General features: G+C 42.4%; 1 protein-coding gene and 1 long non-coding RNA gene across 2 annotated transcripts; one reads left to right on the top strand and one right to left on the bottom strand.

Annotated features, from left to right (window-relative positions):
* Positions 1-2,576: 2,576 nt before the first annotated feature.
* LOC120409038 lies at positions 2,577-5,391 on the bottom strand. Its single transcript, XR_005601067.1, has 3 exons — positions 5,127-5,391; positions 3,597-3,635; positions 2,577-2,676 (listed from the first exon to the last, which is right to left on the bottom strand). It is a non-coding gene; the product is annotated as an uncharacterized LOC120409038 (long non-coding RNA).
* A 3,022-nt stretch (positions 5,392-8,413) lies between these two features.
* Positions 8,414-26,385, top strand: LOC120409037 (synaptotagmin-15-like). The gene is made up of 8 exons (XM_039546375.1): positions 8,414-8,728; positions 15,651-15,861; positions 16,513-16,655; positions 17,379-17,674; positions 18,516-18,686; positions 19,809-19,929; positions 24,367-24,546; positions 26,019-26,385. Exons 1-8 carry the CDS (start codon positions 8,722-8,724, stop codon positions 26,153-26,155), a joined length of 1,266 nt encoding a protein of 421 aa, XP_039402309.1. The 5' UTR covers positions 8,414-8,721; the 3' UTR covers positions 26,156-26,385.
* Positions 26,386-27,774: the final 1,389 nt, after the last annotated feature.

Here is a 27,774-nt window from a genome sequence, read left to right as displayed (position 1 = left end):
GCACGAGAGTGATGTCATCATTCTAGTGCATGAGACAGGAAGAGCAACTCACCATTAACAAAACCCTGAAACTGCCTAGATATGAAGCAGTGTCAGTTGCACGAAGTAACCACTGTGTTGTTAACTCTCACAATTTTGTGAGTTTTACAATAATTGGTATTTCCTCAGCTCCTGGTGTCATGTTATTTCATTAGAATCTCAACTTTTTCTTTTGTTAAAGGTTGGGGGGACATTTCTAATTCTCATTTTTGCAAAGAAAAGCTTGAAAAAAAATGACCTGAATTTGCAAGGAAGTTTCAAATACCAGAATGCAAAGAAAAGAAAAACCCCCCTTTTTTTTTTTAAATCTTCCAGTCTGACATGATTTTGAATGTAAACATTGTAAACATCATGAAAAAAAAGGAGAAAAATGTTTCCCTCCTGTCAATTTGCTATAACAAATTAATTTCAATTGTTACCTTGAACAACAACAGCAGGTACAGCCATTTGTAGATGAAAATGAGATATTCATGCCTTTAAACTCTTAGATTTTGCTATTAGAAGCTAGACCTTGATCTTTGCAGCAGAAATATTATTTATTATTTTTACAGCACCTAAGAATGTGCTAGGAACCCTACAGAACATCTGCAAAACACTATCCCTGCCCCAACAGCTTGCAAGGCTAATAATTAGAGTTACATTTTGCTCCTTTTTTTTTTTAAATAAGGAGAAACTTCCGTTTTCAAACCTCTTTATTTTTCATCCTACCATAGGTCATCAATGCAAGTCATTAAATACTCCAGCATGAATTTGGAAACAGAGCATTGGCAACTTTAATCCAGAAGAATGTTCAAATCAGCCAACCAGAGAGAAACAATGGGCCAAATTCTATCTTTGACACATATATATTACTCTCACTGAAATAAATGGGGGTTGTCTGCCTGTTTGAGAGGCAGAATTTAGCCCTCTGTACTGAACTCTCCCCGGAGGCATTTCTAGTTTCCTGGGTATGCTAACAGGATTTCTGGGCAAGTGTGAAAAGGAGCGGATGGGCAGTTTCCTGTGGTTAAACCCAATGCTGTGCTTTAAGACAGAGAGAAAAATAACTTCCAGATTCTAGGTGGAAGTAGATAGGGCCACAGCCAGACACAGAGGATGGGGGGGCAGAGAGACACCCTATAGACATCTGCCCCCTTTCCCATGGAGTAGTAGTGGAGCTTTCTTCTGCCAGGAGGCGGAAGTGGCCTGGAACACACCTTCAGATGCTTTTGGCAGGCAGTATATGTGTTGGTTTGTTTAATTTACCTTCTCCAAGCACAGTGAGGCCAAATGTTTTACTACAGGCTGAGAACAGGGCCTTTGTGGTAAATAAGGGCTGTGAAGGAATTTGACTGTCAGCTGGCTGACAGGAGGGGGTATCTATGTAAGTGGAAAGTGGGGGATACTGTGCTGAAACTTTTGATACATTACTTTTTTGCTGCTTATCTGTTTGAGTGTAGATTACCAAGGTCATTAGGAAGGGAACCATCTTCTCTTCTGTTTGTGTATAGTGCCCTGTGCAATGAGGTCCTAACTAGGCTCTTTAGGTGTTACCAAAATACAAACAAGTAGTAACAATACAAGTACACAGTACTACTGACTGTTAGAACTTTTTCTCATTTAATCATGAGAATTAACATTTTTGAATTCTTGAAGGTCAAGAAAATTTCTCAAACAACCACATTTTGGCCACTCCTACTTTGTCTTAAAATCCTGGAGAAACATGGGATTAGTTAAAATTCACCATATTGACTGGCTATGGTCATATGTTTTGTAATGTATAAGCTGCATAGGTATAGCAAGCTGTATATACTGTAACAGAAAAGTAAACTTATGCTAAAATATTCTAGTGCTTTTCATCCTCAATGTTCACAAAATGCATCACACACACACACAGGTGGAGCTTTACACTTCACTGAATTGCAACTTCCTCGGATGTGGATTTCAGTAGCTATTTAATGCAATACCACAAGGGCTGATTACAACAGGAATTGAAGAAAACTACTTTACCTAATTGAAACAACAGAGGCAATTAAAGAAAGCTGAGTGCAATTACCCAAATTGTAATTTGGCCAAGACAGAAGGGAGTTAACAGTCTGCTTCCTACAAAAAGTTGCATAAAGCCTTTAATGATTAGTTTGCAAAGAAACACTCAACGTGGTGAATGTTGCAAAGTTCTGGGTTTTGTTGCAATTTTTTTTTTTTTTTAAGTTCTAGCCTTGGCAGGTTGCAGTGTGCTTAGATGGCTTGGCTGGTTCGAAAGATGTGGTGAGGGGGTCTCTTTACTTACAAGGTGAAGCTAGGGTAGTGAGGAAGGTAATATACTAACGTTACATTTATACCATATGGGGTCTACAGAATCCTAAATTAGACATCACATTGATATATAGTATCTACAGAATTCAACTCAACCTTCTCTATGGAGCTGTGCCCACTGCCTCCATAATTTATCTCAATGGTATAATTCATGTTGATTAGAGAAGACATCACACCGAAAAGTGTTTAGAATCATTTCTTAGGATGAACTCATTCAAGAGGTAACAGCTGAAAAAGGTGAACGTGGTGATATTTTCATGCATACCTCAGGTGGCACAGGAACATGAGACTCCGTCACTGGCAGTTCAACATCATCTGTGTGGCTGTGACTACACCCCTTTCCTACACAGATGATAAAGATCCAGAGTCAATAAAATTCTTTGTCTATATTTATGATGTTTGTGAATGCTATTACATAACAGGTGACCATATATATCAGAAACACTGGTATGAAAAATAGCAGTAAACACCTCTTATTCTAAATATATAAGGGAAGGCTTAATAGTACAATATTGATCCATAAGGAAGGGTGCAGTGAGGAACAAGGATATATTAAATTGCTTTCCAAAATGTAATTTTTGGCATAAATGGACTCTTTTCTGATAAAGATTGGATGTGGTGATAAGGGTTTTAAATAAGCTTATTCCCTCAAGCGATTGTTTCCCATTGTATTATAGCCTCATAGTAGACACTATAGTTAAGGCTGAAGATAGGATGCATTTCCAAGCACTTATAAAATTTGTCAATATTCAGTTGTTTACTGTCATGTGATGTAATTGAATGTGACTTTCATTTTCAGTTCCTACTGTACTTTATCAACTTCTCTTTTCTAGGATATAGTGTATCCCCTTTAATTAATCCTCCCCTAAATGATGTCTCTGTCCGAAGTGAGTTCTCCTCCACATCTGTTGGCTTTCCCTCTGCCCTTAGTTTAAAAACTCCTCTACAACCTTTTTAATTTTACATGCCAACAATCTGGTTCCATCTTGGTTTAGGTGGAGATCATCCATCCTGTATAGACTCCTCCTTTCCCCAAAGATTCTCCAGTTCCTAATAAACCAGAATCCCTTTTTCTGTTAGGAAGAAAACTTGATATCACCCCATTGATATATCAGATTTGCTGACATCACCTGGATCTTGTTTTATGAATACACATTGCGATTGGCTTGGGATTTTTTGTTTTTTGCCTCAAGACCACATTGTACACATAAATACGAATATATAGCAATCAAGGATACAAAAACATAGCAAAGCACACATACCTGCCCTTGATGACAAGTTGTTTTGGTAATGGTTATTTGCTAAAAGGTAAAATGAAAAGAGGAAAAAAAAAGAAGACAGAAAGGTATGAGACAGACACAAAGTATGGAGGGAATTAAACCTACTAATATAGTGGGGTATGCAGAGAAAGAACCCACTCCATGAAAGCAGGGATGACTGCCCATCCCTAGGCACCTATGCTGGTCCTATCCCCACACTGGCAGCATGGTTCCAGTAGGAACCATGTTGCACTGACTGGGATCTCTGTAACTGCTCAGTAGCAGTCCACGGAGGATTGTAGCAGTCCAAGAGTCCATGAAGCAGTCCAATGCTTCAACCAGCAGTAACTCCCATTAGGATATCAGCTAATATTTCTGTTGGCTGAGGAGGGGACAGTGGCATGGGAGGTTGTCAGTCCTCTGCAATCCCCACACAATTCCAAACGTTGAGGAGTCTCGACCCTGCAATGCTCACCAGAAAGGCTTCTACAAGTGTACAAGGAAAGGGGCACAATACTGTGGTGATGGCATTCCACATCCCTTCCAGGTAAACAGCAAGAAGTCTGCTCATAAAGGGGGGAGTCTCTAGCCCAAATCCAGAATTATTATGAATCCACTGTAGAAATAAATATAGCAGAAACAACTGACAGAGAGAGAAAATCACTGTTGGAAAATAAACACATTAAGTAACTAGCAACACATGAGAAGGTGGAAATGAAATATACATGAGAGATAAATGGCTTTATATTTAAAGGGGACCTGAAATGCTCTTTCCCCACTGGAAAATTCCTATACAAAATAATTAGAGTGTTAAGCCAATCTAGCTAAAAACTACAGCAGGAAATTTTAAGTGTTATGAAGCTGGATTCAAATATTCTATAGAAAGGATTTTATTCTAATGAAGTCTAATAGGATTTTAGAGTAAATTTTAATTGAACCAGATTTAATTTCATTAGATCCCTATTAACTTCTATAAGTATTAATAAGACAGTTTTTAAAAAAGTATATGAGAGTGTGTGGCACTGTATGTACACCCCAACCCTGTTTGGGGTGGATCATGGGTGCGCTGATACAGCAGTTACAATGCGGCCCAATGGCGATAGTCAAAGCAGCGGCCCTTGGGTTCTGGGCTGCGTGGCCTATTGGCTCAAGAGACTATGGCTGCTGTGAGCACTGGGCAGTGTCACCTAATGGCCAGAGTCAATAGAGCAGCCTTTGAGTAAAGGGCTGCATGGCCTAACAGACAGAGTTTATATAGCAATCCTCAAGTGCAGGGCAGTGTGGCCAAGAGACCAGGGTCAATATGGTGATCCTCAAGTGCAGGGCAGTGTGGCCTAGTGGTCAGATCCAGTGGCCATCACCAAAGGGGTGGTGGCTAGGATAGGGAGACCTGGGCCCACTCGACTCCCTTGAGTCCCAACCAAGGGCCCTAACAGCGGCAGGGTGGTCCGCTACTGGGTCAGCAGGGACTCCAACTGCAACACGCAGACCTTACACAGGTGAGAGAGACCACCTCCCTAGGTCAATTCCTACCAGGCTTCCTGAAACTGCAGTCCATATGACATCAGGGTCTCCACGGCACAGGTAACTCCCTGGGACTCCGACTCTAGTCAGTCAGCTGTAGGCAACAGGTCTTCAGTCTGTGTCTTGGAATCTCTGGCACCTGCAGGCAAGGGCTGTAATGGCTCCTGGGCTGAAGCCTCCACTAAGCGTCCTTCCTCCTTGGTGGTCAGCCCCAAAGTGAGCTGGGCTGCTCTCCTTTATACTAGCATAGCAGTTGGAGCATGCCCAGAGAATCTGAGGGGTGGGACTTCCTCCCCCCATATTGTGTGATTAACCCTTTCCTGCCTGGTGTGGAGTATGCACACCCCGTCAGAGAGCCCAAGTTATGAACAGGACACATGCCAAAAGTACAAATACAGTCTAAAATTAGACTGAAAGTCTTGGTAGTTACCATAGTCTGAGTTCAGGAGTTCTCTTAAAACAGCCAATGTCACTCAAAGATGTAAAAAAGAAGGGAGCTGCATTCCTTACAGTGCTTAAAGTTTTATTAGTAATGGCATTCACTGCTGTAGGAGAAAGACAGAATCTTGAATTCCATGTCTTGACAGGTAAATGAAAGAAGAATTGAATTTTGTCTTCAGATATACTCCTTTATAATTTTTAAGTTCACACATATATTTTGTTAATGAATTGGAGTCTGTGTATATTTATTACACACAAAATCAACATGAAAAGAACAGTATTAAGGCTGCAAAGTCAAGCCACAAAAATTCCAGAGTTAAGGTTACCTGTGTTACCTTAATCTCCCCCTGCGTGTATATGCATTATGATACAATATTTAATTATATGTTCACATACTATTTTTCCACAGGAATATTCAGATATTTTAGCTGCTAAAATCTAAAAAGTCTCTACTGAGCATGAACAATCTCCAATTTTACTATAACTTGGTCAAATTTGGGTGGATTTTCAGAGATGACAAAAGGCCTGACAGAGAGCCCTCCCCCACTGCTAAATTTCAAATTCCTGTTCCAAAGCATGGGGCACTAAAAGTGTTTCAAAAGAAAAGATTGCGGAAAGTTTCTGACATGGCAAAACAATGTGTTTTTCCATAGCCTTGTTACTAGAAACAGCTGGACCATTTTCGCTGTGGAAGACACCTAGCCTGAAAAAAGTCACCCCAAATGATTAAAGGTTGACAAAGATATCAGCAAGTGAAAATGGGGTCTTATAACGGGAAACCTTTATAATAGATGGTGCTACCAGCCCTGCCCATAATTGTCATTATGAAAATTATAGTGGTGTCCAGAGATCCCAGTCAGGGTTGTCTTCTTCACCCTTGTGCTAGTCACTGCACAAACAAATATGAAGGCATGGCGTGGGATTTTCAAAAGTGCCTAAGTGAATTAGGAGCACAAGTCTCATTGACTTTCAGTGAGATTTATAGTCCTTATTTAGATTCTTTTGAATAGCCCACTCACAATCCCTGCCCCGGAGAGCTTACAATCTATAAACCATTACATTCCACCCAGTAGTGTAGTTGATGGTAAACACAGGTAAACAGAGTTTACCCACTTCTGCATTGGGAAATATAGAGTTTACACACTTCTTTATTTTAATCACTACACCACTGAGTTCACCTTTAATAAGGAGGTAGAAGTTGCCAGTCCAAATCCAGTGGCAGTGGCAGGAAAGCTAGGCTGTTTCATCTATCTGAAATTAATTGGAGGCCTGAGTCTTATTTGACACCACTGATCACCCCTGGATTTCTTTCAACCTTGCTTTTTTCCACCTTTATCTCCCTCCCCAATGAATATCCATGTTTCAGTTATTTTTCCTCTAGATGAGGTACTTGACTTTTTCCAACATGAATCCTATTTTTTTAAATTTATGCTCATGCTTCCAATCTATCCCCTTTGTACTATTTCTTTCTTCCCACTGGTATTCAGAACTCCTCCAGATTTATTATCAACCGTAGATTTCATTAACATGCAGCTTACTCTCGCTTTTAGCCCATGTATGTAGATCAGGGGTCGGCAACCTTTCAGAAGTGGTCTTCATTTATTCACTCTAATTTAAGGTTTCACATGCCAGTAATACATTTTAATGTTTTTAGAAGGTCTCTTTCTATGTCTATAATATATAACTAAACTATGGTGGTATGTAAAGTAAATAAGGTTTTTAAAATGTTTAGGAAGCTTAATTTAAAATTAAATTAAAATGCAGAGCCCCCTCGATCGGTGGCCAGGACCCGGGCAGTGTGAGTGCCACTGAAAATCAGCTCGCGTGCCGCCTTCGGCACACGTGCCATAGGTTGCCTACCCCTGATGTAGATGTTAAATGAGAACAGAACTCTGCTCTCAACAGCCTGCAGGGAGCCCCTTCAGGACATGTCTGAGGCATATAGGTGGGGGGCGTCATGAGAACGTTTGCTCTCCTGCTGTCTTTGCCATGCCTGCCCAGTGGATAAGGAGAAGACTTAATTCACCTTCAACTTTGTTAAATACGCTACAATAAATTCATTGTTCTTTATGGGACTTAAAACAAGTGAACCAGCCTATCAAGGTTTACACTAAGAAATGTATAAATCGTTAATAATTCTTGCACAATACTTTGCACATCTATAGCACTCAGACACAATAATTCCTACCGTCCTTTGCAAAGATCCTTAACTCCCATTTTAATAAGGAGGAAACTGAAGCAAAGAGGTGAAGCACTATGCCCACAGCGAGTCAGTGGCAGAATCTCACTCCCCTGCCTCTCAGGCTGGCGCTGGAACCGCTGGAGTCCGCCTCCCACTAGAGACAACCCTTGGTTCGAGTGTCAGGCTTGCCACAGTCCCTGCCCTGAAGTTTGATCCCTATTCAACTAAGCTCCGTTTAGCACGAGCACTTCCAAGGTCTTTCAGTGCAGAGGGCATCACTCTGCAGGCAGAAAACTCCTTTTCAATAACATGCTCTAACAACACTAGATACCTGCACACTTAAATACACTCGGACTAGGGCTGTTTTCTTAGCTGAACAAATATCGCTCTGATAAAGCCCGGTGCGACTTTCCCAGCAGAAGGCAGGAACCAGGAACCTCCCCTCCCACTAACCCCTCCAGCCGAAGAGCGCAGCTTCAAGGACCAGGAAGCCAATGAAGGAAGCGGCTTGGTGTTGGTGCTTTTAGTGTACGGATGCTATAACCCTCCGGGGTGGGTGGGCAGGAGGGGCTGATTGCAGAGCCTGCTCCATTGTCCCTGCCCAGCCTCCAGTAGCAGGCAGATCCCTGCAGCCCTTTAAATACCGAGCAGCTCATCTGTGACTAGAGGAGGAGCAGGCTGGGCAGCAGGAGCGAGGGAAGCAGCGGCCAGTTGGCCAAGGACTCGCTGCTTCCCGCTCCCTAATCTCCGGCTACTGCCTGGGAACACAAGATGCACGTGGGAAAAAGGTCACCAGCTGGCACCTGAGAACTTGGGGCCGTGCTAGTGCTGCTGGGGGGCGGGGAGCCCGTGCACCCCGCCGCGGGAAGGGCAGACTGAGACAAGGAGCTGATCGCCCTGCCGGGGACTGGGGGAGATGGGGGAGAGCCTGTGAATTTGAGGGACAAAGGATCCAGCCCAGCAGCCCAGGCCCCAGGACCCATGTCTGGTAAGTGCCGGGGTTGGTCTGTAGGGGCCCAGGGCATCCCCTGACCAGGGGGGCGTGGGGAATGGGGTGCAATCCAAGGGGAGCCAGTCAGGTGTAACTTGGGGCTCAGATCTCTGCCTAGGGCCAGTGTCCTTGGAACAAATGTGTGCAGTGGGCTGCTGAGAGCCATTGAACTAAACTGTAAACCCTGTATGTGATGGAAACCACTTCAAGCCAGAGGGTGCAGCAGCACCCCTAGTTCCAGCAGCCCTGTCCCTGGGGAGGTCAGTGCTGGCACTGGACACTTACCTGCCCAAGCACCAAGAAGAGAGTGATGCCTGGTATGGGGAGGGGGGTACACAGACACAGCTGTTCTCCCCCTTTCACCTTCCCCCTCCCTAATGTCTCAGGGGACTGGATACCAAACCATTATCAGTTGTTCATCAGCCAGGAGAGGGGGCATGTCAATACATGGCTAGGTCCCCTCCAGCACCCCCATGCCTGCATCAAGCTCATCCTTGCTCTTCTCTGATCTAGGTTCCTGTGAACTCAGTCTGAACTGAAATTTCCCTTCTCTTCAAAAATCCAGCCCCTTTCCACACTGATCCTCTGACAAACCACTTTCTAAACTTACTGAGTTGCTGAAATCTCCAGGTTGCTTTTGTGCTGGGGGAGTGACCTGCTCCATCCTGCTAACATGCTCCTTAAATAATAAACACTTTAGGAAAGTTTAGTTATGGATCCAAAGCAGAACTTTGCAGCTCCAACCCATCTCTAGTAACATATGTGAACATGAACCACTATACAGTTATTCAGTTCTCCTCCAGAACCCCAGGTATGAAGCACCATCCCTCTAATTCTCAGGTCTCCAACTTGATTTTTATTATATGTCCTTGGTAATTGCTTTCCTATCAAATAATTGCTTAGATTCTGTTGTATGTAATGCATGTAAGGCAGAGAGAGCAAGCCAATAAGGAAATGTAAAAGCTGATAGATTTTTCAGAAAACACTCTGCAATTTTCTGTCATAAGGGTTTATGCTAAGACAAATGTGTAAACTATAATGAGAATGAAGAGAAAATACATTGCAGATCTGAGACTTGTGTATGAATTAAAATTTGTGAGGCAGTGCTGCCTGACTATATAACCACAATAGAATTCATTTGGTATGGTATCAGTATGGTCATTTCTCAGGCTGCAGATTTACCAGAGAGTGGTGGGAAGGATGGGGAGTGGTAGGAGGAGAAAGCTTATATACACAGTTACTTAAACAAGAGACTCTAAGCCTGAGGGAGACAGAAAATCCACCCATCAAAATATTGTGTGTGCTAAAATCAAGGGTAGTATCTTACACATATTGATAGCTCATCCTTGCAAAGCCAGAGGTTGGAGGAGATTAGCTGAATGTTTTAACTAGTTCTTTCCATCTCTAACTCCTATGCTCTATATTATACATACAATACAACAATTTCTCACGAACATAGGTAGTTATTTAATCATACAAACATTTTTCTTCTTCACAACCAATCACACCTATCTTAATGGCTGTCTTTCTGATTTATGCTGCACTGTATCCTCCTTATCTATTGCCTAGTGCTGTTGGTTTAATCAGATAAGGCAAACTGCTTAAAAAGACAATAAGCCAAATTCTACTTTAGATACAGGAGTGTGAAGTCTAAGAAGCTCTGTTGAACCCCATAAAATTCCCGTGGATTTACCCAAATAGGAATAAAAGATGGATTTGCTGTCAATGGGTGGGGCAAGTGGGTCAGAAATGTTTAATGATTTGATTCAACAGTGAACAAATTAATCGCACTGAATTTTCGCAAATGTTAAGAGCTCATTCTCTTTGGATTTACTTCAGTGCATTCCATGGATGGCTGTTGTAGTTACACCACACTACCTGTTGGTTTATTGTCACTGATGGTTGTGTGGATAAGGCTGCGTGGGCAGGCTACGTAAGCAGAACACAGGATAGTTGGAAAAGGAGTAAGTGCTTGGAAATGGAGAGAAGGAAATACATTGAAAACAAAGAAATGGCAAAGAAGATAAGTGGGTTAAGCTTTTATGGCCCTTGAAATGCTTGCCTTTCTTTAATATACGTATATCAGAATGGAGAATAAAACCATGAAGCATACAAACATTTGCAGTGCAGATATTACACCTGTGGAACTATTTCATTTTTACCAGTGCTCATTTCATCTTGGAATTTAGCTAAAAGACTTACCTTCATCAGACACTTCTCACTCTGCTCTTCAAAAAGCAATGGATAAAGATTTGTACATTTGCCAGTTTTACCTACATGAGTGTTTCAGTGGAAGTTTATGAGTATGCTCTCTAAGACTAACAGGTAATGCGCATCTACAGAAGTTCTTTGCTCAAGAGTGAATTTCTGAGTTGCCAGTTTCCCCAAACTTCAAAGTTATGCAACAGTTAAGAAATTAGGTTACCAGTTTAGCACACCCAGACTTTCAAGAATAATATTAATCCACAGCAAACAGGCAAACGAGTTTCCTGTTTCCCAGGGTGATTATTATAGTCATAGGCTGGATATGTTTTGGTTTCTAGACACACTATCTACAGATTACAAGAAAAAGATGACATTCATTGTTCTGAAAAGTCCATATGTTTGTTGAGAAGAGGGGGAAGATATAAAAGCAGATTAAAAAATAAAGAAACAAAAAAGAAGTATGGTCACAACCTCTATTTAATCACACAGAGATCAGACTAGATGATCTAATGTTCCTTTCTGGTCCTAAAAATCTTTGAATGAATAGTTTTTGCTTGTATTGCCATGCAGGCTGCTGATTAAATACAGATCCCCTACCACACCTCAGGAGGAGAAAAAGAAGAGCAGGGAATTCATAAATAACATGTATGTGTGAAGTATAATCGGAGGTAGCACTACTAGAGAACCATTTATTCACTTCTTACTATTTGGTCACTTCAAAATCTGAACAAATATTTTATCCAGTATTATTTACTGAAAGCAGACTGTGCTTGATGCTGTACAAATAATACAGGATTCCTCTTCCTCCCATCACAAAAAGAGTTTAGAATCTAGTTCAGAACTTCAAATACAGCCAGAATAATTCAGAAACCAGAGAGAAGCCTGGTTTAAAATACCACCAAACTCCGGGAAAGTTCAGCTCCAGATCTAGACTTTGTGGCTCCATCTCCAGCCCATGTGACCCCAAAACATATCACCAGGGGATAGCATGAACTTGAGAAATTTTGCAATGATCAGCATTGAAAGTCTTTGCAGAAAAAAATGTGTTTTAAGGAGGGGGTTTAAAGCAGTAAAGGGAGGTTTTCTGGACCTTCAAAAGAAGAGAGAGTTAAAAGCCAAAGGGGAGGCCTGGAGAAAGTAGAGGGACACAACAGATGCAGTTAAGAGGGAAGTGACTCCATGGGTGGAATTAATCACTTACAAAAAGTGAGTCATAAGAAAAGGAAATGCAAGGAAGCCTCATATAGGACACCAAGCACATTCAGAGCTCACCACACCTTCAGTGATCAGAAGGAACTGCAGTGTTGTGGCCACTCCCTCTTTTATGCCCTTGGAATGCTATACAAGGGAGGGGATGAGAAGCCCCATTGACCATGCTCGCTAAAAGATTTAGGGGGCTCTTGTTCCTATGTGTAAGAAGAGCAAGAGGCCACACTGAAGGAAGTGGCTTTACACCACCTCAGCACTTCCCTCTATTCTGGGGCTGAGGACTGACATTTTAGTCCCCAGCTCAAGTTAGAGCAGCCTGAGGGGTTATCTTGCAATGCTCCCAATCGCCCTGGACTGTTCCAGCAGCCAGGAACAGCCAGGTGTAGGAATGCATCCTTCCCCACTAGGAATCTAGATGGCATACCACTTGCACCAAAGACTCCTGCTTGGAGTGGCATACCATTAGCTATGGTGACTCTGATTTCCAATGGAGTTCCTGGTCCGGGAGGGGGTGGGGTGGTGATGGGCCTTATGGTCTCTTTATGGCTTCTGTATTCCAGCAGAGATGGTGTAAAGTAGCCCTGGGGTACCAATGAATTGGGTCCATTATCAATATCCAACTCTTGTTCTTTACTGAATAAGAGATCCTCATCAAGGAATCTCTGCATATTCATCTTTAATTAAAGGCATCTTTGATATTTTGATACATTATCTTCCATTTTTGCTGGCTATAAAACTGCTCCCTCAAGGTTTCATTTTCATCTTAAGAAATCAGGATTCGGGATACAACTTTTAGATGATGTGCCTGAGTTGATCTTTCCAGATCAGAAAACATACATATCCTCTAATTCTGTTTTGTTGTTTCTAAACTTCCTTTGTACTAAAGGTTCTTTGCTTTGTTTCGTTTTTAAACTATGTTTTGCTTTTTTCTTCATTTGGACACACTGTCTCAGCTGAACATTGAAGTAAAAGGAATCAAATCAAAGTAATGGTATAATGTGCTGCCCGGTATTTCACCCTACACTGTCTAGCCTGTTTTTCCTGTAATGAGAGTACTACAAAATCTCTCATAGTATTGGAATAAAAATAAGAACGCTTTGGCATTTACTTATATTCTATGCAGGTTCTTATTCCATGCTCATCACCATAGTATCTGATCACCTTCCAGTAGAGTATTAAGAGATGTAACTAAAATCTATCACAGGCCTGCACAACTCGTAAAGCGGCGAGGGCCACATTCCTCCAAAGAAAACAGCTGAGGGCCGAAACCTCCCGGCCCCACGGAAACACGCCCCCGCCCCCCAGCACCTCCTGGTCCCGCGGAAACACCCTGCCCCAGCGCCGCCCAGCCCTGCAGAAACAAATCTCCTTCCCCAGTGCCGCCCCACCAAAACAGCTGTGGGCCAAAAAGGAAGGTTGGGGGTGGGCAGGTGATACTTGATTTTAAATCAACCAGGGGATCCCAGCTGAAGAGGTGGCTGGGAGCCCTCAGAGGCAAATTAAAGGGCCTGGGGCTCCGGTGGCTGGGGGAACCCGGCAGGGCTGGCACTAGGTTTTTTGCTGCCCAACCAAAAAAAAATTTGGCTGCCCCCCGTCCCAGCCCTGGGCTCCCCCCTGTACCCCCCTGTAGTCCCCCTGCTGCCCCAGTCCTGGGCTCTCCCCTCACCCATACCCCCTGCCGCCCCAGCGCTGGGCTCCCCCCTTCCCCCCCCCCAGTCCCCCCCCCCCCCCCCGCTGCTGCCCCAGCCCTGGTCTCCCCCTCCCACCAATGCCCCCCCCAACACCTCCTGCCGCCTCAGCCCTGGGTCACTGGTAACTCGCTCCCAGGGTGGGTCATTCAGCAGGAATTTTGGATGTGCACAAAACACAGACAGGATTGGTTCCCATATGGTTACAGAGCTGCAGTAAAGTGGAACAATTTTCAGCTTGTGTGATTGGAGGATATCTGGATGCATATTATAAGACTGTCCTCCATAAATGAGGGAAAGTTGAGGTGCCTTTATTATTCTTTTGTTCCACTCTTTCTTTCTATGGGGAATTTGCCAATGCAATATCACTGTCTTCCTTTTAAACAAACAAAAAGGCAATGGCTGTTGAAAATAGCAATTCCAGTGCTAATAAGCATTTCTTGCTCAATTTTATCCTACTTTTTCTACAGCAAGTTACAGTGGATCAGTATATTTGATTTGGGAAAAATGAAGTAACAGCTGCCCAAACTGAGTTTGAGCACTCCTGAATTTTGAGGTGTTCAAACCTGGAAGGCAGGTGCTGGGGCGGGAGGGTGGGGGTTGTGGGCTCCGCGGGGGAGCATGGCAGCAACATGTCTGGAGCTGCATGGAGCCAGACACGCTGGTCTGAGTGGCACGGTAAGGGGGTTGGGGGTTGGAGAAGGGGTAGGGGGTTCCGGGGGGCAGTCAAGGGACACGGAGCAGGGGTTGGATGGGGCGGAGGTTTGGGGGGGCAGTCAGGGGACAGGCAGCAGTGGGATAGACCTGGGAGTCTCAGGGGTTCATCAGGAGACAGCTGGGGGTGAGGTCCTGAGGGGAAGTTGGGGGGATCTCAGGAGGGGGCAGTTGGGGACAAGGAGAAGGGAGGCTTAGATAGGGGCAGGGGTCTCAAGAGGAGGCAATCGGGGGACAAGGAGCAGCGGCATTTAGATAGGGGGTGGGGATCCTGGAGGGCAGTTAGGGCAGGGGTCCGTGGAGGGGACAATCAGCAGCAGCGGGCCGGGATTCAAAGGGCTCTGGGCTGCCCTCCACTGCGGGCAGCGCAGAGCCCTTTGATTGCCCGCTGCCACTGCGAGCAGCGCAGAGCCCTTTGATTCCCTGCCGCAGCTGGGATTTAAAGGGCTCTGGGCTCCCCGCGGCTGCGGGCAGCCCAGAGCCCTCTGACTCCCGGCCACGGCTGGGATTTAAAGGGCTCTGCGCTCCCTGTGACTGCGGGCAGTGCAGAGCCCTTTGATTGCCCGCCGCGGCTGGGATTTAAAGGGCTCTGGGCTGCCCCCAGAGCACCGTGTGCGGGGGATTCAGAATCCCCCCGCGGGCCGCACAGTGAGGCTCCGCGGGCCGCATGTTATGCAGGCCTGATTTATCAGGTGGTGGTAGGGTCTTCCATCCTCTATCCAGGGGAGTGTTTTGTTTTGGTAGGTTTTTGTTAACTGTAAGTTGCTATATATTTATGTTAGAGAAGGCAGGTCAAAGAAATGTGCTTTGCAGCTGGAGTGGAAGATGGTGAAGGTTTCTGATGGTCCTTAGTTTCTGGAGGAGTTCATTCCAGTCTCAGACTGGCCCCCCAAGAAAACTCTTGAGGGTCAAATTCTATTTCCAAAGTTTCAGCCAATATAACCGACAGTGAAATAAGCAAATCCATTCTCATTAAATCTTTCGGCAAACCAAAAAAACTGTAAGTTCTTAGTCCTAGGAGCATTTTCTTAAATTTAAATATTCCGGTCCAAAAAACCCTATATGTACTGATGATCCCACTTTGTATGCTTTCCTGTAACCAGAACAGGTAGCTGCTGTGGCTGGAGGTGTAATAGGAGGAATTCTTTTACTGATCCTTATTGGAATAGCAGTGTACCTGCTTTGGAAGAAGATATGCCTCCTACCTTCCTATGAGGAACTCACGAATTCAGTCACACCAACACATCCAGATGCCAGTCTGGAGGATCAGACTTTAACCCAGCCATCTTCTGTAATTCAACCAAAAAGCATAAGGTAAATAGACATCTTTTTCTTCCTATGGGCTACTGTTTATAAAGCTACATACTTCTCTACCTGCCAAAGGCCCAAATGTGGGACACGATGTATGACAGGAACCCAAAATGAAGCAGGGAGAGGGGAGGAAATCAATCATGTAGGAAAGGTAAAATACTGTATGATTCATTCCTTTAGAGTAAGTGACTGTTACTATAACCTCAGTTCAGTAATACTTTATTTCTGATGTATATGATGGAATATAATTTAACAAAATGAAACTTACGTGGACCATGGATAACTTTGTTGGTTCTCAAATTCTGATGTGCTCAATCTCCAAACAAAAAAGTTCAATTGATTCTTTTTTTCTTTGAAACATTAATTAAAGAGAAGGAGAGGGGATCTGACTGACAGTTTATTGTATGTAAGATGCCCACCATATTGAGGGCCACAAATCCCTGGAACCTCTAGGTGCTATCTTCATACAAATAAATAACGTTCTATAACTTTTATATTGGTTAAACAAGGGGTATTGCATTATCAATCACTTCCATCTAAAGACTAATGCACCTACAAACAATTTTTGCAAAACTAAACTAAATGTATTATTCTCTGATGGAGTTTGGTTTTCTTAGTTAAACTGGAAGAGTTGTTTGTTGTTGTTCTGAGCAGAACTAGAAGCGTTCCATTCATCATTCCACCAAAATTTCATGGGCGAGACTGGATTAACCTGACAAATGGAGAGCAGGTTCAAGAGGACAGTGACCCCTACGTGACTCCGGAGTCTGGGCCCCGGTGTTCTTTTCACTCCTTGGGTATGATGACACTGCAAAGGTGGGACAGATTATTGGAAAGGAAGCTTGAGTACTGTGCAACACATTTGAGGTGCAAATATTATACCCTACAATTGTTATCTGGCCACACTCTGGAGTGATATTGCTTATCTAAATATATAATATCACAAAGTGTAGATACACTATGGTATTCTTCAGTAATAGCCCCAAACACTATACTGTATGTTTAGATAGGAATTGGGCCAGACTGGGGCCACCCCTTACACTGTTGTACAAGGCAGAGGGTAGAGCACAAGAAGCAAGTCTTCCCTTGAATCTTCGAAATAGGGACAACACCAGGGCTGCTTGGGGCTAGTGTCTAACACGGCTGCTACTCTGAAACCTGGTCAGGGCTAGTATCTGATCAGTTCTAGCATCTCCCACAAGGGGCGGACGTGGCCAGTTGCAGAAGGGAGCATATGCTGCACTCTGGAGGGCTGGAACAAACATCAGCTACATTCCCCCAGTTGTCCACAGCAGAGTCACTACAGAAGCCTCCATAACAATATTAAGAAGAAAAGAGATGAGTCTACAAACTCTCCTCAACCTTTGAGGGAAAAGGAATTCAAATGCAGAATTTATAGACAGAGATAAACTGTGAATAAAGAAGAGCTTTACATGATTTCCCTAAAGAGGCAGTAGCTGTAAGAAACACTGCTGTAGTCTGAGGTTAACTTGCTTGGTTTTGTTTTTTATTTTGCAAAGCTGGAGCTTATGTCATAGGGTCTATCAACCCAGAGCTGTACAAGTTCCCTGAAGACAAGAGCGAGACAGACTTCCCTGAGTGCAACATTGGCCGTCTTTGGTTCTCAGTGCAATATGAGCAAGAGGCTGAAAGGCTTCTCGTCTCCTTGATTAAAGCTAGAAAACTGCAGCCTCCTACAGATTCCTGCAGTCCCTTTGTGAAAATTTATCTGCTGCCTGATGAAAGACGTTACCTTCAGTCCAAAACCAAACGCAAAACACTCAACCCTCAGTTTGATGAAAATTTTATTTTTCAGGTACTTGCCTTTTAACTGGAATGGTACATCTGATGTGTCACTCTGGATGTCAGGGAAACAAGATCACTAGGTTGTGCAGCCTGGAGGTCTGTGTCATCTCATGGCGGACCTTTCCCAGCACATACATTGTCACAATGCTCTCTAGCTGTGAGGCAGTTTATTATTATTATTTGTGCTGCCAGGGCCAATCATGGGTGTGTGTTTAAAAAACACAAAAGAGATGGTCCCATACCCCAACAAATGTACAAGCTAAGTCAAACAAATCTTATTTGATATTTCAGCTACACTATTTGGTTTGCACCATTTTGCCCCAAGTAGCATAGATACTGGCATCTTCATTTCTGATTTTTTATAATATATTATGTTTATCATAGTATCAGAGGGGTAGCCATGTTAGTCTGTATCTGTAAAAAGTGAAAAAGAGTCCTGGGGCACCTTATAGACTAACAGACATATTGGAGCATAAGTTTTCGGTCATCATGCATCTGACATGCGTCTGACGAAGTGGGTATTCACGCACGAAAGCTCATGCTCCAATACATCCGTTAGTCTATAAGGTACCACAGGACTCTTTGTCTATGTTTATCATAGTTCTCAGTGCATTTATACACAGAAAATACAACCTCAAAAGCCAGAAGCAGCAGTGGGCATACTGGGATGCAGATTATCATAGCTATTTTGCTAATAAGAAATATAAATATATATCCTATTTTAAGTACAGAAATTACATGCCCTAAAATATTTCAGAGATATATGCATCACATGTATGGTAATGATAAGTTGCAGAGCTATGTAATAAATTATATTGTTATATTGAAATGTTCTGCCTACTTTTGTATAGGTTTCTAGTAAGACATTGTATCAACGGACTCTGAAATTCTCAGTCTACCATGTCGATAAACAGAAAAAGCACCATCTCCTAGGCCAAGTGATTTTTCCTTTGAAAAATGAGACATTAACTGGTGACAGCAAACTAGTAATTTGGAGAGATTTGGAAACAGAAAACCTGGAGGTAGGCAACTAATTAAAGGGTACATTCATTAGATAAATACCACTCTTTTGTATTTTTGAGCTTTCACATCATGATGGGCCTATTGGGGAGACCAGGGAGTTTTACAGCACATATGTAGTACCTGCACATGGGCACAGATGAGGCAGAGGAAGGCAAGATCAAATATGGGATTGTTTTTGTTAAAAGCTAGGGGATTAGAGTTTACCAAGGGTCCTAACATGCACCATGGGGGAGGGAAGTGTCACGTGCAGGACTATAACACTTAATGCTTCCCATCACAGTGTTTAGCACAGGAATGTAACGGCTGCATCTGCACACAGCTATCTCCCCAATGTCTAGGTTGAGGCGTAAAAGCTAAATGAAAAAACACCTGCTGCTGTTTGCTTGTGTTATGAATTAATGGGGACACAAGAAAGGCCCAGCACAAAGCAGGATGAACAATGCTGTATCCCAAATGAGGAGGGGGGATGGGAATGCAGGAAAGCTGCTGGCAGGCTTTCAGGGAAACCCTTTTTCATGTGTGTTAATATGACTTAGTGGGTAATACTTTCATAGCACATCAAGACGGTTTGACCACCATTTATGTAAACCCAGAAAAGCCAGAAACTTGGTTAGTGACAATTCTAAGAATACTTCATCCTGTTACAATGCAGAGTTACAGTATTACTCCTGCTGGTGCTGGGGAACTGGGAGGAGGAGAAGATGGCTTCCTGCCTTGGGTGGGGGGAAGGCGCAGAGAGTGAGTGTATAAGGGTGGCAGGGTGGGAAATGACACCTTGATAGTGTTGGGTGGATAGGAGGCACAGCTGAGACTAGGATCCAGAAAGAAGGGTCAAATCCTGTTCACTGATGTAAATAACTATTTATGTGAATAAGGGCAGCAGATTTTACTGGGAGGGATAAAGCCAAAATCTCCTGCAAAGAACCATAGAGCAATAATCACTATGTAGGCAATTATACTGGTGTCCGATTGTTCCTTTCAATTACCCCTAGCAGTGAAATACAGAGATGCTAGAATTCATGTCCCATTCCTAAAGTGGCAGAAATCACTGTTTTCCAATATATCTGACTGAAAAGAAAGCCTTTTAAATGCATTTTAATAGTGACCTTCCGCTTCCAAAGCCTCCTTCAGAGTACGGCGATATCCAGTTTTCTCTCAGCTACAATGACTACCTGGGCCGTCTCACTGTAGTGGTGCTGAGAGCGAAGGGATTAAAATTCCAGGATGAGAGAGATGCTGCCAGTGAGTATTACCTTCCTCTGTTACTACCCCTGGATTCCTGCTCTGGTTTGCTTCTTCCTGGCCCATCTTCACAGTGTTTACGTTAAGTGACCCACTGAACGACCAAACATCAGGGAGATTTAATTTCTGCACAGAAGCAAACTGTGTTGTGTTCCTGTGCTAACTAGATTTGAATATTTGCTGTTTGCATATTCATTGGGTGGGAACCTGGTTTGCAGAGAGGAGGGAAACGAAAGGAAGGCAAGACGCTTATCAAATCCTGTTATGTCCTGCTTTCTGCTTTGCCTCCATTACAACCTGAGGAAGCTGCAGGTAGAGCATTGCACCAGTGAATCTGCTGTTACAGTTGAGAGAGCATGTCCTGGACAAACCCTGTATTTCTGAAGTTAATGTTCAGCCCAGAAGCAAATGATTTTTGGAAGGTATAATTCTGGCCTAATTCTGTTGGGCCATTTTAGAGATGTCCCTGGGATTTCAGCATGTGGACTGAAAGCAGACTAGGGCTCAATATGCAAGGAAATCTTTTGAACATGTCCATTGCTCAAGACAAATACTGATGGCCAGAAAAAGGACAGCAGATAGAGGAGGCAGGAAACATGGCTTTGGACAAGTATACAGTCACCATTGAACTTTCAAAGCATGAAAAATGTATATAGTTTTAAAATGCATATTTGTGTAACAGCACTAATATAGCCTGTTAGTAGATGTTTGCTGCTCAGGTAATAGCTAGCAAGATACTGAAATTCTCTTAGCGTTAGGTCAGATCATACCTTTTCTTTTTAGTAATTTGAAATCTCTATGTGCTAAAATCACACAGGCTCATTAATTAAAGATAGCCATTTTTTCCAGTCTGTAGATCCAATGTGAATCAAAGCTTCTGTTTGGCACATCTAGATAAATAGGGCCTAACCTTAAAAATAGGTCTCAACCGGGCCTCCATTTGTGTGAGGCATAATATTGTGTCTACAAATAAGGAGGCCTGTGGGATTGTGCCTGCAATTAACTGTGGATGCAAATAGTTTGCCCTGGTGTCCTTGGCCAAGCTTTACTCTCCCAACATCCTTTTATGTGGTGAATATCAGCTGGTTGCTGTCCTTCAGTGGGGGTGGGGGCTGCATTTCAGAGTTGATGTACGTAGAGATTGGCCCCAAAACCCACAGATCCAAACACCCTGAACTGGTGGATATTCAAATACATCTCTGAATCCAACAGTATCTGTCTCTAGTGATTTGTGAAGTGATTGGGGATAAAAGGAGCCATATCAATGTAAAAGATTTTCTCTTAGAGTTGAGTACAGTTTAATTTTCTCTATAGAGATCTTCAGTAGCTGTAATTATAAAGAGCATAGAATGACAGTCTCATTGATGGAGATGAACTGTCTTTGTACAAGATATCTATAAACATCCAGACAGCGGGACTCATGCTATTAACCCCAGAATAAATGCTCTCTCAAAAATTTTTATAACGTCACAAGAGATGAATTTTCCTTGTTTAGGCCAGGAATGTTGTAAGAGGAGTTGTACAGTAGTAGCACTGAAAATACCCATCTTTCAAGTAAGCAAAGTCATGACCTAACAAGTAATGCCTCTGTACTAAGAGGTAAATAATGGACAGGCAGAAAGCAACTATTATAAATGGGCATTAGAAAGCGAACAGATAGCTAAGATAAGGATATTTATACAACGGCCTTCCAGGAGATAAATTGCAAATGAGGTGAATGTAGGGTCCTGAGGTTGGAAAAGGTTAAGGCAGGGCTTCTGAGAGAGAGAGAGAGAGTGTGAGTGAGTGTGTGTGTGTGTGCGTGTTCTCCTCTCACATCTCATCTCCGCTCCGGCCCAAAGTGCAAGACTTTAAATTGTGCAGCAGTGAGAGTCGGATTAAATTTCTTTCATCACATTGGCCATTGAGCTGCTGTGTTAATTTGATGCCAGGCTCTTGCACATTATTGTAGTAATCAGTGCATTGACAGGGCTGTGGAAGCTCTCCAGGAGGAAGAAAGGAAGGAAGGAAGGAAATGCTGTCAATAAGCAATTCCCCAGGATAAATGGCTAATATTTAAAGACCTTTAAACAAACAGCCCTTATTTCCTTTGATAATGCTCACTGCTACAGCTGACTTAAAGTGACTGCAGATTCTCTGGCAAATCCTAAAGGGAAGAACTTGAATGAGAAGGCTCTTAAATTTACAGTTTATAGGCTCTCTGTTTCCATACTGATTGTTGTTAATTATGATGATGTGTATTATTATAGCACTTAGGATCCTCAATCATGGACCAGGACCCCAGTGTGCTAGGTGCTGTACAAACACAGAACAAAGAAAAGGTCCCTTCCCCAAAGAGCTGATCTTGGGAGCAAGGGCTTTGTATTCTATAGCCAGGTATAGGCCAATAAGGGAATGTTTACTGGTTGACTAAAACTTGAGTGACTGTAATGCTTGTGAAAATGAGGAGTGGCTAGCTCCAGGCTTAGTGCAGGCAGTTTACGGGCTAACTTCTTTAAGCCAAGGCATACCACAATCAACATACCTCAGCTGTTGTGTGAAAAGCCACTACTCTGATAAATCCATGGTCTCTCTTGAGCAGAAACTGCTGACTAACTAAGTTTGTGATGGTGGATAAACCAGGACTAAAATGTTAATCTCCAAACTCCTGTTGGGACCCACTGATTTCCATTGATTTGAAGGGGAGCAGGATCAGTAAGTCACCTGAGATTTAAGTTGAACTCAGGTCCCTATAGATGAAAATCTCATGTACTAGCTACAGTGGGTCACAAAGCATCTAAAACATCATCTATAATTTACTTGAACTTCCAGATGTCCTTTCAAAAGCTGGTTCTCTAGCTATACAGATAATCCACAATGATACCAAAACAATTGTTCTTCTGATCAAAGAACATTATTCATGCAAAACCAAGATCTGAGGTAAAAGGAACTGAGAAATTACATTAACTCAAAACCAATTTACCAAGATTAAAAAAGAGATTGGATATTTATATGGAAATCAAAAATATTCAATTATATATCCAGTTATCATAATTAATTATAACAACATTTTGGAAGGGATATTCAACCTTGTGCTTCAGGGTTTAAGTCAATCCCTAACCATAGAGACCAGGAGAAGATCTATGCCGGGTGTGTGTGTGTGGGTGGGGGGGATTCTCTTACATTTGCCTATTGCTGCGTTTTTGCCCCTTCCTCAGAGACTGGATATTGGACTACACGGATCTTGGGTTTGACTCAAAATGGCAATTTCTAGAGTTTATCTTCAAAAACTACTAAATGAGAGTGGGATTATGTTCTTACTCTGAAGATGATTGGGCTCCCCATACCATTCCCCAGTGAATCAGACTGTTCAGGACCAGCCTGAGCATAATTTTAATTAGTTTTGCAACAAAAGACTGGAAATGATGGTGGGCCTGGATTTTTTTTCTGCTGTCTTCTCCCTGAATGGCAGGGAGTAAGAAACAGTTGCAGCAGGGGAGGGGAGCTCTTATTTCTCCCTCAGGAAAACATTACTGTTTAGCCACTAAGATCAACCTTTTTCTATGCTTGCCAGTGAATACTGAAGATGAAGAGAGAAAATGGAATCATTTAGAGCAGGGGTAGGCAACCTATGGCACACGTGCCGAAGGCGGCACATGAGCTGATTTTCAGTGGCACACTGCCCGGGCCCTGGCCACCATTCCGGGGGGCTCTGCATTTTAATTTAATTTTAAATGAAGCTTCTTAAACATTTTAAAAGCCTTATTTACTTTATGTACAACAATAGTTTAGTTCTATATTATAGACTTATAGAAAGATCTTCTAAAAACGTTAAAATGTATTACTGGCACGCGAAACCTTAAATTAGAGTGAATAAATGAAGACTCGGCACACCACTTCTGAAAGGTTGCCGACCCCTGATTTAGAGGCTGCTTTGGCTCTTATTTTCAAATGTTGGCTGAACAACATTGAGGAGCAGGGTCAGTCCAGACAGGAAGCAGACTTTTTCTTGCTGTTCTTCCCCTATCTCACCCTTCTTCTTCTATTTGGCAAGGTCTCTTAGAAGAAATAATCAACCAAACACAGAGACAATTTTAAACAGCCCCCAGCCACCTCTTTATTTCCCAACTGCCAATACCTTCCACAGATTTACCCAAATTTACTCAAAGGAGTATAAAAAGTCAATGAGACTTAACTACCTGCTTAAGTACTGTCTGGAACATGGATTCTGCCTTCCTGACTGAGGAGCTAAACAGTCAGTGTACTTGCTAGATAATGTCAGTGCATACTGCCATCTTTCTGCATGTGTCATCAGGCTTTCATCTAATTAGTTTTATGACCTAATTTGTTTTAAATATAGTTTCTGAAATCATGAAATTGTTTTGAATTATCTTTATCCTTTTCTCTCAAGTGCCCCTGACATGTTTTCTTCTCCTTGGAATTTTTTTTTCACCTCAGGTGTGTATATCAAAGTGTCTCTAATGAACCACAATAAATTCATTAAATGTAAAAAGACAACAGCTGTTCTGGGATCTCCCAATCCAGTCTATAACGAAACCTTCAGCTTCAAGGCAGACCAGACGGAGCTGGATACAGCAAGCCTGAGCCTGTCTGTGCTCCAGAGTGCTGAGGGAGACAGTAAGAAACAGAATTTACTATATCTGAGATATACTAAAGCTCTTCCTAGGTTCTTGTACATTTGCAGCAAGGCAAGGCTTACTCTTGATAATTCTAAACACAGGAGTGTCACAGTAACCTGCACTGATAACCATCAGGAGCTAATGGGCAGCCAGGTATTTCAGAAGCTGTTGTTTAGATGACTAAACCACCAGAAGAAAGATTAAAAGAGCTGACATTAAAAAAATGATTTTAAATACAATTCATATGTTAGATGTCATTCATTCTATAGTCTTCTAATCATGTACATTTTTGAGTCTCACAATGAGGAAAATGAACAACAATCATTTTAGAGCCATTCACTAGTCTGTTTGGGTATGTTCCTTACATGTTTTTCAGAGACTGGATATATCTGGAATGTTCCTTGATATTAGATATTGAATGTGATATTAGAATAACATCTGGAAATTCTCCATACACATATTCATAAATCCAATACTTGCTTTACAGCAACATCAGTAAGGAAGTAATCTAGACATACAACAGCCTGTCATTTGAAATTCGGGTTGGGAAGGAGGGAATCCTGTTTCAAAGGTTTGAGATTAACTGAAACTTTAAATCAGCACCAGAACTGCTGCAATCTAGTCAATTTCTGTATATTAGCAGCTGCATTCTGCTCTTTCTCTAGCCCAAGCATGAATTCAGTATTGAAACACAAAAGCTTTCATGGGGTTACCATATAAAATGTTTAGGTGAATGGACTGACATTGGGGGATTGGTAATGGCCTGCATTGTGATTAAGATATAAATGTATAACAGTTTTTATGTGAGGATCTTAAAAGTGCTTTACACACATTAATACATTTCTGTGAGGCAGGTTCAGATGATCATCCCCATTTTACATATGGGTAATTGAGGCTTGGAAAAGTTAAGTGATTTGCCCACTGTCACAGAGTCATTGGCAGAGCCAGAAACAGAATCCAGATCTTCTGACTCCTAGTCAGATGCTCCACTAACTAAATATGCTTCCTCCATGAGCCAAAAGCTTTTCATCTTTCAACATTGGTCTGAATCCTAGCCAAGTTGGTGGTGACCACAGCAGGGCACATCTTTGAAATAAATCTCTAGGTGGAAGGTTTTGAGGAGATAAAGATCGGTCTGCCCAAAACAGTAGCTCTGACTGGCAGTAAACTGTAAGTGACAGAACAGGCCGAAGCTGATCTGACTGGATGTGCGCCACCTGCAATATCTCCCAACAGTTGAGTCACTGGTGGGAACTCTGCAGTGGTGGGGGTGATCATCTTTAATGTGTGTGTACTGAGAGAACACTATATCCCCAGATCTACAGCACACACTTTGGAAATTTTGATTTAAAAAATATTCTCTCTTATTATACATACAGTAAAAGAAATGTTGTTCCACTCCTAGGTAAGGATCCATCCAGAACATAGTAAGGGTGCTGGCCACTAACCACATTCTTTTTTTCTATTCAGAAACCCACCTACTGGGTCGTGTAGTGGTTGGGCCCTTCATGTACACGAGGGGCAAAGAGCTGGAACACTGGAATGAAATGATCAGCAAGCCCAAGGAGTTGATTAAACGATGGCACGCTCTCTGCTGCAACACCTAATTGAGCAGCATCTCTCCCTCTGAACAGCACCTGAAAGACAAGGACTCCTTTAAAATGTAGCTCTCATATTTTTTTCTGAATCCAAAGACACGCACAGAAAACTTTCCCACCATTTAACCTCTGCAACCAGCCAACTTAAAATTTATCCTCCACTAAACATACAGAAAAGTCAGTCTCTCCGTGGCTGAAACAGAGTCTTCCCTCTCCCTCCAAAATGTTTTTCCAGTACTGTTTGGTCAACATACAGTAGATCACACAAAGCAGAAAGACAAACATGAGTACCCTAATCCCGTGACCAGTTATTTGAACTGCTAATCTTGGCCACTCATTTCCTCATTTGGACTGAACCCCAAACAAGCTACAAATGGTCCTTAAGGATACTGGGCCTGATTTACCACAACACTACTTCAGTTCTAGACTAGTGAAGCTTTACTGAAATTAATGGAGTGCCACAGGCATAGACCTCCTGGAGTAACATAATGGGGTCAATCAGGCCCAAAATATATATGTCAGCTGAATACAGTAAGCACTGTAAATATTTGAATTATCCAGGACTACTGCTTTATATTTCAAATTAGTGTAAATTTGAATCTGGTTTATAATGACCCAGCACCCGTAACATATTTCTGTGAATCTCAAAATAACACTATACTTCTATCAACAGTTTAGTTGAATGTCTGCTATTGACTCAAAATCACACCTTCTGGTGACATTGAAGACAAGGTAAAAGTATTGAAAATGTTGGCTAAAATTCTGATCATATTACAGCCTTGTTGTTAGCTTCAACTCTGGCAGAATGAAACTGTGGTGGTGGTGGTGATTCCTTCATTTCTTTATTAAGTAAAGTGGATCAATTATATTTTAATTAGAATAAAAGTAACAGGACAGCCTCACTTCTTGATGGCTCACCTAGGACTTGAACACAGTACTTTTTACATCCTAATCTAAAATCATAAACCAGACCAACAAACTGCCTTCTAATGCAGCATTTAGTATGATATGTTTCAATCAGCATTATAATCTTTGCAGTTGAGATAAAACAGGCTTCCTTTCAAACCGGATACAGTGTTAATTAACCTAATATGTCAAAAGTAGAGCTCTCTTGAGAACCAGAGCACTTTTCCTTTTGAAAACATTGCTGCTGTCTGAAGGTGGTAGCATGAATGTCTGAAATGGGCAATAGTACAGAAGATTCAAATCTGCCTGAGCTCTCAAGTGAAATATATTGGGGGCTTCAATCTAATTGTGAGAAGTCATGTGGGATCCTCATCTCATAGTTTGTTATGAATAGCAGCGTGTGTACAAGAGAGGTCCAATATTGGTGAATCAGGGATGAAGACATATTGGACTGGTTATGTAAAGAAACTTGTAAAGGACCTGACCACACTATGTCTGTCTTGAATCAGTACTGTTAAGTCCCCATGGGGGGAGGGATAGCTTAGTGGTTTGAGCATTGGCCTGCTAAACCCAGGGTTGTGAGTTCAATCCTTGAGAAGGCCACCTAGGAATTTGGGGCAAAAATTGGTCCTGCTAGTGAAGGCAGGGGGCTGGACTCAATGACCTTTCAAGGTCCCTTCCAGTTCTAGGAGATTGGTATATCTCCAATTATTACCTTTACC

The sequence above is a fragment of the Mauremys reevesii genome, linkage group 7 (genome assembly GCF_016161935.1).
Source record: "Mauremys reevesii isolate NIE-2019 linkage group 7, ASM1616193v1, whole genome shotgun sequence".
Taxonomy (NCBI): domain Eukaryota; kingdom Metazoa; phylum Chordata; order Testudines; family Geoemydidae; genus Mauremys; species Mauremys reevesii.
The sequence above is the reverse complement of the archived record's forward strand: the minus strand, read 5'-3'. Positions and strand labels throughout refer to the sequence as shown.